At 29.4% G+C, this 14,020-nt stretch overlaps 1 protein-coding gene across 2 annotated transcripts; it reads right to left on the bottom strand.

Annotated features, from left to right (window-relative positions):
- Positions 1–609: 609 nt before the first annotated feature.
- On the bottom strand, positions 610–6,248 carry LOC100776583 (plant cysteine oxidase 3). 2 transcript variants are annotated; one of them, XM_003527080.5, is made up of 5 exons: positions 5,945–6,248; positions 4,893–5,044; positions 4,049–4,211; positions 2,914–3,111; positions 610–1,180 (listed from the first exon to the last, which is right to left on the bottom strand). In XM_003527080.5, exons 1-5 carry the CDS (start codon positions 6,099–6,101, stop codon positions 1,056–1,058), a joined length of 795 nt encoding a protein of 264 aa, XP_003527128.1. In that variant the 5' UTR covers positions 6,102–6,248; the 3' UTR covers positions 610–1,055. The 2 variants fall into 2 exon arrangements, with proteins under 2 accessions (XP_003527128.1, XP_006582040.1); XM_006581977.4 differs by having other exon boundaries at positions 610–671; positions 5,945–6,235.
- Between the last annotated feature and the right edge of the window lie 7,772 nt (positions 6,249–14,020).

Below are 14,020 nucleotides of genomic sequence, written 5' to 3'. Positions count from 1 at the left end.
CAAATTCAACCTTAAAACTTCGCTCCATTATATAAATGAGTCATACTTTACAAGATCGATACCAACAACTCATGAATAACTCTTATTTAGATTGATGATGATAACTTTATTATCCTTCGTTATTTATATATTCATTATGGAAGTATGAAACACTTTGTTGAAAACATTAAAATGAATTTTGAAGTTTCTTTTCTGTAGGAATAAAAAAGTCATGAATTTTTTGTTTATTGGATTATGAAAATGTAATCGTATATAATGTTTGAATTCATATTAAATATTGAACACATTTCTATTTTTAGATTACTATATGGTATTAAAATGCTTATTAAGTAGAACTAAATTGATAAAGTTAATAACTAATTTAAAAACATTTTTCATAAAAAAAATAATTAAATTATAAATCAACTAAACAAGTCATGCAAGCCTTGTAGTTTTCAATCAAGCCAACCTAGAGTCATACTTTGAATAAATGAGTCAAGTTCGACCTTTCAGTTAGACTTGTTTAAATAAATGAGCCAAGTTTAGTTTTTGCAAAGCTAAGACTACAGTACTCAAGCTCGACTAAATTTACATCTGCTACTGCCAAAGAGACGCTGATGCCACAGGATATCTTTTTCCATGATAATATATTACCATACTTTGATACGGCTACAGGGGAATCCATTTTGTACCTAACAACATATTTATGAGGATCATTACAAAATAATTATGCTTATGTGCAACTGCAAGGAAAGAACATCTAGAACATTTAATAATGAGGGAACATGGTATGAAACACAATGGCCACCAGTAACCATAGCAAAGATTTGTTGTTCCAAGGCAATGAGAAACTGCAGATTTATGTATCAAAATCTTTGCTCAAAATATGCATCCAGCAAATGGAAGCATAAATTAACCAGAACACGCCCTCCATGATCATTTTAGATCCTCTTGTCACTAGGTTCCAGGAGCAAGAGCAAAATGGGATAAGTATATATTTTCAGGCATTAATATCATCCACCCTTCACAGCAGGAAACATGCAAATGCAATTGCTTTTAAATCCAAGCAAGCAGAGCTAAAACTGAATAGCTGGACCCGCATATACCCCCTGGCGCATATAAAGATCACTAGGTGATTCTAACTCTGCGAGCCACACATATTCCTCCTCTTCCCCGTCACGTATAGGTGCATTTCCAGCTACTGCAGAGCCCATCAAGAAAATCACTCATGGAAATCTCATATTTGACTCACTTCCTAAAAGAATGTGAGTTCTATAAAAAGGATTCTAACTTCCTAAGAGCATCAATATACTTTTAGATTTGAATATCTGAATTGTATATTCTAAATGCCTAAAGAGAATGTCCCCTTGGCTGTTTATTAATAGTGATCAATGCTTAATTACAGTAATAACCTAATCCCTTAATTGTAGGGATAATAATCAAGATAAATCAATTACATACAAATAGTAAGTAGGAAACTAAATCAATAATGTAAATAAGGAAACAATCATATCAAAATGATGTCTTATCCCATATCAGTGTTTTTAGGGGGTGGGTGCAATGTTCCCTCTAATTTTGATGTTTTGACCTTCCTTTTTCTAAAAAAAAAACAAACATTTCTCACGAGATCCCTCAACTGGACTAAAAGAACTTGAGAAAGGAAGAACTCAAAGGGATGAATGACCCCGTAGTTGGGCTAGAAATACCAATGAAAGAAAGAGTAAAGAGACCGAAGGAGAATTTAGAGGTTATCAACACATTACATGATCAAGCCTAAAATGGGAGAAGGGAGCCCATGATGGTGCACTTGATTTAAGTGGAAGAAGGCCAACCTAATAATGCACCAACATGGGCCTGCAACCTACTTTTTATTTCATTTTATTTAAGTGTTTCTAGAGCAATTTTTAATTTTAATAAATGGGCTGATTTGGTGTAAATTAGGAGCCCAAGTTTTAATTCTAGAATAAGGTTATTTTTATTTAAGTTGTAATTTAAGCCTTAAACTTGTTTGGGCTTTTTGTTCATGTTTCCTAAGATTAGGGTTAGCTACCGACCTTATTAGAAGTGTGCTGTCTAGTAATTCTATAACTAGGGATGTAATCTCTTTCATTTTGAGAGTTAAATAATATATAAGGTTTACTGAGTAGAGCAGTGACTCCTCTTTTTGGTTCTTGAATTAAAACCTCCTTTGCATCTTATCAAATGTTTCCATACCTTTGTGGTGATTCCTCACTTGGCTTATCACTTTCCTAGAGTGTGTCGCCTTCCTTTTCATTTCCTATCTATTCCATTTTTTTTCTAGTTCTTTTGTTGTTTTATTCTTATAGTTTGTGCCATTAATATAATTGTTTTATTGCTATGCATTAGTTTCTCCTCTTCTTCTACCTTAATCTATCTTATTTCGTCTTCAATTCTTGTTACAAGATAACCAACTCAAGGACGATCCATAAAAACAATATGACTCCTATCGAGGATCATATCAACTTCTCAATAAGTATTTATTGAAGAAGAAAATACGAAAGTAAAATAAATTGAACTTCTCCCATAAACTAAATTCACTTGTGCTCTTAACTTTCATAGAAACCCTTTCATTTAACTTATCCAAAAGCTAATGTGCACAAGTTGATTTTTAGCTTATGGAAGAACTCAATTCATTTTATCTTCTTAGTTTCTTCTCCTATAAGTATTTATGGAGAAGTTTATCTAAACAGGGTCTTATTTTTATGTAATGACTTATAGTTCTACTAAGTTGTTGTTATTACAGGCCAATTTTGGGTGATGCAATGCACAATCACGGCCTACTGTGGTTACAGCAATTACCACAACCGAAATGTTGCAATTGCATCATGTGATGTGACCTGCAATTAAAACCTTGATCACTGCTATATATTATGATGTATAGAAAACAAGCAATATTACTAAGCAGTTACTTACAGAATGCTGAATAAGGATAATCATGATAATAAGTACAACTCCTTCCTTCCTCTTCTCTGTAAGGAGGTGTGAGAATGTCTAGCATGGCACAAGGTGTCACTGCTGCAAAACAGTGCAGATTTCCGTGTTTGGGATATAAAACTGATGTATCACACAGTGCATTCAAGACCTTATCAACTGCTAACTTTGCTAGTCGTACTGCATCAAAGGAAAAGTAAAACAAAATAATGAAATCAATTGACAAATAACAAGTAACTTCAAAATAAGGATCAGAAGAGCAGGATGTATAAGCCATTAACATGATAATTTTTACATCATCTAATGTTCAAAAAAAGATCTACAGAAGATTATATATAAAGAATGTAAATCACCATGAGCCAAAACATAGCATAATGGAATTATTTATTACTTCTAGGCAATCCGCCTTATAAGGATTTTAATCACTGTCTTAGTAGATCATAACAGGAGCTGAAAGTTTCCAACAACTGTCATTCTTTTTTCCGCTTTATTAGTAGACAAAGGGGAAAGACATATCAAATAGTCTGCATCTCCAGTCTACCCATTGATAGCCAAAGTAAAGGGATAATAAAGAGATGAAACAAATAGCAACTAGGTAAGTTATTGGGTTTTGTATTATAAGTATATTAGATTGGATGAACAAAAATAAACAATCAACCCCTTGAATTGAATCAGAAAAAACAAAACATAGTCTTTCAGTAGATCTAAGATAGAGTGAACAATTGATACAAAATATTCCCCCCAATTCTATTACACCAATCACCAACCATGTCTATTTTCTGCATGGTTCTCATGTAGCCAGGAGAAATGTAATATCCAGATGTATATGAAGACAGATAGACATTTGAACCAAAAGCATTATTTGTATTTATTAAATTGAGGAAGATCTAGAGTATATAATTTGAAACATTATGAAAAATAAGGTTCCAAAGGAGGATAATATAGACTATACAATATGATGGGACAAGGCAATTGAAGTTCAAATGACTAATTAACAACAATCTCGTCTTACTGAAAAAACAAAAACATATTTAAAATTAAAAAAATAAAAATACGAAACAGAAACAGAGGAAATAAGAAAGTCAATTCATAAGTAAATGCAATATACTAGTCAGACCTTGACCATATCCAGGTCCTTTGCTTTCTATGATGCAGGGAGGCTCAACCCAGTCATAACCTTTCACATGCAAAGAGCCATAGAGAAGTTTGCTAAATACAGTCATCCCAGGATGATCATGGAGAGGAATAACTGAAGAAGTAGGGAAACAAAATATACACATCTGCACCAATCCACATTGCTTACGTTAAGTGTAAATCTCATTTCATACAGGTTGAATGGTCACAGAAAATCACAATAATTGATGCTAGAATTAGAATGTAAACATCATGATCAACCCAATTAAAAGAATACAAGGAATAGTTTGGCTATATTTGAATAAATGGATTGTAACATAAACACCTTATACCAGTACTCAGAAGACAAGAATAATGAAAAAAAATAAACAAATAAACATACACTGACATAGACATGAAACCCTGCAGCAGTGCAGTGCAGTGCAGAGGCAGTCTACTAATGCAACATACATACGAAATACAAACATAAATGTTGACTACCATAGTGCTGGAAAAGAGAAGAAAGAGCAAATAAGTAACATAGATGTTTAACATATTGCTACCATGCTGAGGTTGAAATTAGCCAACATGTTCATACACTGCTTGCACACGGAAAAACCAATGCTATCTTAACTCTTCAGTTCAATCATTCAAAATACAAACAGAATCTGACACGAGTCCGAAATGTTCAAATGGCCATGGCTTATGGATTAAGTTTTTTTTTCAATTTGGTTTGCTGTGTTGCACTTTTAGCCACAGTCTTATGAGCTCAATGGCTTTGACATGCAACACCATGCTAATATGCATAGTTGTCTTACAGTGGTGTGTACTAAAATGGTAAAGCTCACCGTAAAACTGTCACATTCATGAATGTCCACATATGTTATTGGTTGAGCCCAACGAGTTACTCTACTAAGTGCATTAGCACCAAAAAATCCAAGCCCTCGATCATCATCTGCAGTTTCTTCCTTAAGGCCAACATCAGCCGGTTGAATAGTGTCTGCCAAGCCATGAATAATTAACAAAGATTAAGATTCCATTATCCAAAGCAATGTAACATCTTCATTTCAAAATTCAAAAATATGTGAAAAATAATCTGGATTTTGATAGGAAACCTCCAATTTATAAAATGCAGCAGAAACAGAATAAATACCTTAACAATATGCAGAGATAAAATAGAGCTAAGGTCACTTTGCTGAACAAATCAAACCTGACAACAATTGACCGATATCATATTTCTCTATACTCATTGAATAATTGCTCAAAATCAGTGACATCAGAATCCAGCAACATGCCAAATTCCCACAAATCAACTCTTCAAAACATCCTTTCAGTTTTGCAATCCTTCTAATATGATTGCTTACATAGTGTAAGAACCCCAAAAAGTAAAAATGACCAAATCTACTTTCTTCTTCTACAATTCATCTTGGACCTCTCCAAGAAGTAAAATTACCTAGACTAAACAGTAATTACAAATTTACAATAATAAAAAATTACCTACATTACAAGTCCAAGCACGCAGCTTTCACAGCTTTGAAGTTATATTGGTCTTACTCCATGCATCTTTCCTATTAGTTTATTTTTTTTCCCACAGTCTTATCGGAGCATATTCTCATTCTTCAAAACCAAATCAATCTTAGAACTTTTATGCATTAACATAATAACATAAAACATCATCTAAAAAAAAATCAAAAACCAACCATCGCTTCAATTTAACCGTAAAAGACCAAACTCGTCCCAACAATGTTCCCAACACAAGCAACTTAAAACACCCCCAAAATCCCAATAGGACCAACTGAACATTAACCAATCTAAAAAACAAAAAAAATACATTTTTTTTTTTGCTTAATTGGAGAAAAAGCTGCAAACTTGAACGTTTAGAACAACAAAAGAGACATACCCAGAATCGAAGAAAGCTTCATCAGAGCTTGGGACGAAGGAGGGGCTGTTCCAGAGCCAGAGGGTGATAAGATGGTTTTGCAATGGTCATACAAAGCCTGAACCTTGGAGCTTTGTTGCCTCATACTAAAGTACCCGCGAAGTGAAGAGAAAACCATGTCCTTGTTCTCTATAACTACCCTCAGCTTATCAGATAATAATTGTCGTAATTTTTGACATGGGATTGGTCAGTGTCAATCTACGATCCATAACAAAACCATTATTTTACTTCAACCAAAATGCGGTATTTCCCCTGTTTCTCTCTGCCCACAGTTATTTCTTTCTTTTCACTTGAAAATTTAACTTCTTTGTACAAAAATTAAAAACAATAATTACTCATAAAAAAAATTAAAAACAACAAATAGTGTCGACAAGTAAATTTTACGCTGAAATCCGATAACAAACTACTACTTTCGTCCGCGTCCGTGTATCAGTAAGATTATTTTCAGAAATTTAATTATCATCTATTTTTATAAAAATCATTTTAATTGTTTATTGTATTATTATTTTTTATTAAAATATGTTTATTTAAATATAATAAAAAATAAATTTTATTAATTAATATTGATAAATTCAATCTTGAATCTTTGTTTCTTTAATTTTATTTTAAAAAATTGTAGTTATCCTTTTTTTTAAAATTTAACTCTTTAACTTAGAATCATTTAATAAGTTTTTACTTTTGTTAATTTTGTTCATTATATGTAAAAAAATTATACAATATAAAAAAATAGAGAATCAAATGACAATAAAAGAAATTAATATAACTAAAATAAGGATAATTATCATATTCAATAAAATATATAAATAATTAAGATATTTTGTAAAAACCTTTTAGAGCTAAATATTATTTTTAAACATCTAATATGTAGATGAAAATAATAAAGGAATAATTATAAAATTAAATAAGATATAAATAATAATAATTTAATTATTTACTTTTTTCTGTGTATTATTGGTAAAACTTTACCTTTTAGTCGATGTACTTCAAAACATTTCATTTTAATTTCTTACACATCATTTTCATGAATCAAGTGGTTTCAGTAGTCAAGAGGAGTTGAATTGAGTTATTTTAAAATTGTTTCGTCTCCTGCCTCTAATCCTCAAGAAATTATATAAAAGCAAAAATCACGACAATGGGAATTGAACTGTGATTTTTAAAATTTTTACAAATCTTTGTTGCAAAACCACTCATCATTTGTAGAGATAACTTTGATAAAAACTTACAATGAAATAACAAATGATAGTGTTCACGCTTATGTTTTAGCAAAAACTTTTCTAAAGCATTTTCAAAAAACAAACTTCACAATTCAAGGGTTAGATATATATAAATATGAAAAAGAACAACACAAAAAATTACACTAACTCATTTCAATTACAGAGATTACGTTTAATTCTTAACAACTCATCAAGTTTTACTAACTTTTACAAAAATACAAGTTTTCTTTTTACAAGTTATTTAATCCAAGTAATATTTATATTAGCTCCTATCAGCCTATCAGCTAAATCTCAAGTATTGTTTATCACCAAATCACTTTTACCTCTTTACAAATTAGAAGACTTGTTTAAGCTTAGGTGTACACTAAGTTAACGTCTTATAGCAATAAATATACAATTAAACTTATGTTTTTTTCCTTAAGATTTACAAGGTGTTTGAGAATGCAAAAAATATCTTTGCAAGAGTTAAAATGCTAAAGAGAATTGATAGATTAGACTTCATATATTCAATTCCTCAAAACTTATGGTATTTATAGCCATGTTGGGGGAGTAATTGTTATCTCTAAATGATATGTTGTTTTCATCTATTATGTGCCTTAAGATGTTTGTTTGAGCATTAATTGTAGCATTAAATGTATGTCACCAACTTGTATCCATAAAACACTATGTTATATTCCTTAAAGGACACTCCAAATATCATGTTAAAAGATAGATTAACTTTTGTATAATGAACTACATTGTGATAGCTCTAGGCCTGCCATTTGATAGAGTATGTAGATCTATCCTTTGACCTTTTCTTTCTTGTTCTTTGATATATCCTATAAAGGATAAACAACATTTTGTGTACATAAAATCAAAAGAACAAAGCATTAAAGTGATTATAAATGGTATTGTCTTATCCATGGGAAGCAAATTCAATCACTTTGTTTATATGCTATTAGATGTAAACTTTAAAATTTTAATATTTATTTACATCAAATTAAAATAAGTAAGAATTTTAATTCATCTTAGGTTCAATAATTTTTTTCTTTTTATGATGACAAACAAATATAAATTTTAAAAAATGTTATATATAACATGAAATAAACATATCCTATCAAATAACAGGACTTATAAAATGTTTAGACAATGCAAACATATAAATAACTATAGAGAATAACTTTTTTTTTTTAGCGTACAATAATAAGAAGAAGATTTAAACTTAAAATAACTCATTAAAATCAACATAATAATAAATTAGTTTAAGTAGCCTTATTGCCGTCACTGTTAAAAAAATCAATTCAAAATTCATATAAATTACTCTATCATTTTTAAAATATTGATATTTTAGCATTTAAATAAATTTCATATTAACTAATATTTTAAGTTTTCAATAAAGTATTAAAACTTTATTTCACATTTATTCCTAATAATTTAATTTTCATCAATTTAATGATTTTGAGTATTATTTACGTCCATCATTTTTTTAACTGCTGCCATTAATCAATCAATGACGATCAGTAATGTATTTATGCAAAATAATGATATTTTACTTGAATTTTTCAACAAGTAATAAATTTATATGTTGTTCTTAGTCTGTGTATTTTTTTTTTAAATATTAATCGTTTTGAAATAGTGGAAGTATTTAACCTTAACTAAGCTGACTTCACCTATAAGTAAATAACTACCTTTGTCCCTGAATGTGTAATTCGCTGCTAAATGTGTCTCAAAATGATGAAAATAAAAAATTTAGTCTCCGAAAATGTAAAAAGTACAACAAATATATTCGATCGTTAACTTTCTCCGTCACCATTAATAAAATAGTCTATGTGACACAAAGGAATAAATTTATTAGTGAAATGATTGTCAACATAGTCATCTCTAATGGCTGGCATAGAGATATATTTGCTTACAAATGCATTCATGAAAGATGAAAAAAATAAAATTTAGTCCCCGAAAATATAAAAAGTGCAACAAATATATCCAAATGTTAATAGTAGATTGAGACTAATTATTATAATTTTAAAAAAATATAATGATTGCGAATTTTTTTTAACAAACTCGTAAATTAAATTGAGTCTAAAAGAAAAAAGAATATTCATTTTATAAACTATAAATAAGTTTTTTACACTCTCATGCTTGATGAAAGGTTCAAGTAAAAAAAATATTTATTGTAAAACATTATAGTTAAATTAAATTCATAAATAATTTTTAGGGAAATTGTAATTGCAATGACACTTTTAATTTGTAAAAAACACTCACCTCCTTTGGAATGATTTTTTTTAAGGTTATGATTTTTTAAATGATATGTCAATAAAAAATAATTGTGTATGATTTAAAAAAAATTAAAAATCAACAAACTTTTATTATAATTTATAATTTGATGCCATTGCATATACTAATAGACATTCATATTTTATTATGAAAATTTATATAAAAAATTAAATAAATAGTGTTTGATTAAACAAAAACAATGATTTTCTTAACGTTTTACATTAAATTTTTTTTCTGTGTTGATAACATTTATTCAAGAGTTAACAGCCAAATGTTTGATTTTTTTTTTGTAGTTAAAGAAAAGTAAGATGAATTTGCCAAAGTAATAAAAATTCACTCTCATTAATAATATTTTATGTATGTCTCAACCGTTGATGAAGTTTAAAAACTATATAACAAAAACAGACACTTAACGATGTGATATAGCTCGCCCAAAATTTTAGTTACAATCTATTATTAGTATTCGAATATATTTATCGTACTTTTTACACTTTTGACACTAAATTTTACATTTTGTAGGAATGTATTTATTAACGAATTATATATTCAGGAACAAAAATAATTATTTACAATAACTCAATTTTGTAAGTAGACGAATAACAAGATGACTCCAGCTATTATACCAACTAAATTTATTACTACATGAGATCACGAGAACAATAATTTATTATTAGCAAAATAATAAAGTGGCATGTTTCTAAGCCGTATAAACAAAAAACTGCCCTGTTCAGTGCTATAAAACCATCCTCTCACAACTTTCAGGTTGCAATATTAGGATTTATGTTCCTCCTTTACCCGCAACCCATATTCTAGGTTTCTTCCTATTGTTTTGGGCCAGCAAAACTGTTGTGGGTATCTTGGCAATGAAATCTGTATCCGTGAGTATTCACTTAAAATCGTGTTGATTTTGATGAAAAATATTTAAGTTGATTAGATACGGGTTCGGATTGAAAAATTACCTGACTTTTTTTATAAATCAGATTTTTAATATAAATTTTTTATATTTTTTAATAAATCTAAACGGGGAACGGGAGCATAGATGGAATACCGGATATCCGATGAATACGAAAATGGGGTAATAAAGTTTAACCCGACGGATATCGGGGATAAATATGATATATGGTGAGAAGTCGGGGTCGGGAACCAGGAAGACAATACTCGTTTCCGCCTTGCCCGTTGTCATGTCTAGTGCCTATTATTATGACGGATTGGTTCAGCGGCCTAGATTCTCATAATTATGCTTGCACTGTTTTTTGTTTTTGAGGTTAACAAATTTGATGGGGTATTCTCTAGTTGCTAAGCTTTTGATTATTAACAGGCTGTATGAAGCTGGAAATAAGATGGTCTTTGCTAGTAGTAATACGGATTTCAAAGTGGTTCAAGCACAGTAAGATAGGATGGTTAGTTTATTTCTGGTTTTATAACAAGTTTTAGATCTGTCTTGTTACTGGGTCATTAGATGAAATTATGTGAAGGTTTCATACTTTCATGTGCGGTGGAATCAGTTTTTCCTGATCTTGTAAAGGTCAGCAAACTGGTTGCAAAACAAAACCGGATCCTTATAAAAAAAAAAGCTGGGATGCTATCTGTTTCTTATCAAAGAACTTTATTAAATATTTATTAAATAAGCTCTTATCAAACAAAAGCAGAAGAGTGCTGGAAACACATTATTTTCAGAAAGGTCACCGGATGCTTCCATAAGTTCAAATATTAATAATTCCATCAGGCCGCGAAATCCCAAAAAACAGAATAAAAGTGGATTTTATGTGTTGGACAATGATCCGAGTAAGAGATATTAGATGAGGTAGATCATTAAAAAAAATGGAAGGGAAGAAAGATTCTGGACCTAACACAAACTAACATTCTACTTCTTCTTGTCCCAAATATAATAAAAACACTTTTTTTTATTTTTAAATATAACAATTTTAATTAACTTTATTATTTTAAAAATATATTTCATATATAATTAGCTTTATTTTTAAATATAACAATTTTAATTAACTTTATAATTAATGTGTCATGCTTCTCTTATATTTAAAACTAGACTAATGATAACTCACTCCCCTCTCAATTATAAGCAAAACAGATATATTATATAAAGTTAAATTGTATCATTTTCAATTAAAAATAAACATTTTTCCTAAATTATCATTTATTGAAACTTGATATCAAACATAATTTTTTTTACTTTATTAAATGAAAGATAATTTGAAAAGAGTCTTATTAAATAAGACATAAGTAGGCTTTTTTTACCCAGAGGAGGTATTTTTACGCGTAATTTTCCAATTGAGAGTGACTTGTAAGTTAGAAGTCATAACGTCTGTTACGACTTCGTAATATTTTTTAACTGGAGTCGCAAAATTATTTATGTTAACTTTTTTTTACAACTTTGAAGTCGTAAGAAATTTTAGTTTTTTTTGTTTTTTTTTTCTTTTACGACTTCAAAGTCATAAAATTTTTTTTTTGACTTTATGACTTTGAAGTCGTAAAACCTTTTTTTAAAAACATTGTTTAAGTTTTTTGGTTATTTAAAAATATAAAAGTTTATATTTTTTACGGTTTATTTTATTTATAATTTTTTAACATTTTAAAAAATTTATTTATTTAAATGTCAAATAAATAATTTTAATTTTACTTATTAATTTTTTTTATTTTTTATGGTGTATATTTTATATGTTATTAATTTGTTTTAATATTTTATTATTTAAAATATATTATATATTTTTAATATTTTTTATTTAAATGTTTTTGTTTATTTAAAATTTAGATAATCTATTAATAAAAATACATAATAAAATTAAAAATAACATAATACATTAATATAGAATGTACAATACAAATTAAAGAAAAACATAAAAAGTAGAAACTATATTAGTCATGTATTTATTTGTATGGACAATTAATATGATTATGTCATTCACTTCTACACAATGAGCACTTCTTAGACCTATTTGAAATTGGTTCATACATCTCATTATGTATTCGAGTAGTGGTTGACATTCCCGATGTCTGTCATTGTTTCGAAGGATCAGATATAGAATGTGGACCTAAATATTATGTTTTCCAACTTGTATAGAGGGTCAACAAAGTTATCATAATTTAAATTGCAAAAAGCACATGTTGCAATTGCATGCGAGCAAGGTAGTCAAAGTGCTTGAAATTGTCCATAATCACACGCCCATTCATTCAATTTGATAGTGCATGTCATTACTCGTCAATCAAGTCATGTATTTGTAATTTCTTGAACCTCAAACTCCCCTGTTTCTCGAACATACATGCGAACATAATGCGAGGTAACAATGTGTTGATTTTCTTGCATCATGACATATAACCTATGTCCTGTCTTTATCATATTCATGATTTTCATGCCATTAGTAACAAATGAATAATTTATTTTATTAAATGTTTCATTGACTAAGGCAGTAATAGGTAATGCCTTTTTCAAAACAGAATTCATACATTCAGCAAGGTTGGTAGTCATATGGCCATACCATTTTCCTTCATTGTAGGCATGGGTCCATTTACTCTTGGAAATTTGATCCAACCAATCTGTTGCTTGTGGAAACTCTGCTATTGCGAGCAACTTTATCTCAAATCGTGATTTTCTCATCTCATATCCTATGCCAAAAGATAAAACAATGAGTAATAAATATAGTGAAGATGTAATAAAGCAAGAATATGATGCATGAAATAGGAAGAAGCATACCCATATTGATGACTTGTTTTTTTAAGTCAACATTTTTAAATTGTTTTTTAAAATTTGATGCAATGTGGCGAATGCAATACACAGACGAAACATCTAGTCCATTCCACTCAACATGTTCTGATTGTAAAGCTGCTAGCAAACCGATTCCCCCTCTCATATGTTTTGCAATTGTGGAATGACATCCAATAGACAGGGTCATGAGACAATTTGAAATGCGATAAATTATTTCAGATGACCCACCAAACCTAGATCAACTCCATGACATTTATATGAGAGGGAGAACAAACATTTGTTGGCCTCACCATCATCGTGGCTGGATTGCCAAATGGAATCATTAGAATAGTTATATTGTTTATGGTGAAATGGACTAAGGTCTTTTGCATGAAAATTCAGAATACATGCAATGATATATACGTCAAACTAGATGATATATATCGCGTGAAGGAACACTATCTACTGAGGTTGTAAGTTTAATTTACAATTTTAAAAAATTATTGATATTATTATTCATTATTATTCCTAACTTTATAAATTTGAATCACAATATTATTCTGGTCATCACCAACATCAATCATATGCTGAATTTAATGTACCTCTCGTGCATGTTTCTGAATATATGCCTCAACATCATCCATCACAAGCACAATATCAATAAGCTGGATACGCAACTCAAGGATGTCAATAAAGTTTTCAACCAGTAGGATTCTCATATGTCTCCATACTCATTTCAAATTTCTTCTACTTCAAATGTTTTTGATGGACCCTTACAAATGTTTGACACCACTTTCAACACTACACCATCTGCATATAATCTATCACCATTGAACTTTTGTTATCGTTTATCATTACCTACTCAAATGCATG

Source organism: Glycine max, chromosome 6, assembly GCF_000004515.6.
Source record: "Glycine max cultivar Williams 82 chromosome 6, Glycine_max_v4.0, whole genome shotgun sequence".
In the NCBI taxonomy this organism is placed as follows: Eukaryota; Viridiplantae; Streptophyta; class Magnoliopsida; order Fabales; family Fabaceae; genus Glycine; species Glycine max.
The sequence above is the reverse complement of the archived record's forward strand: the minus strand, read 5'-3'. Positions and strand labels throughout refer to the sequence as shown.

Coding starts and splice junctions, on each gene's coding strand:
- LOC100776583 (XM_003527080.5), bottom strand. CDS start 6,101: ATGGTTTTCTCTTCACTTCGCGGGTACTTTAGTATGAGGCAACAAAGC. Junction 5,045..5,944: donor GAAGCTTTCTTCGATTCTGG/GTATGTCTCTTT, acceptor ATGGCTTGGCAG/ACACTATTCAACCGGCTGAT. Junction 4,212..4,892: donor ATGAATGTGACAGTTTTACG/GTGAGCTTTACC, acceptor GGATTGGTGCAG/ATGTGTATATTTTGTTTCCC.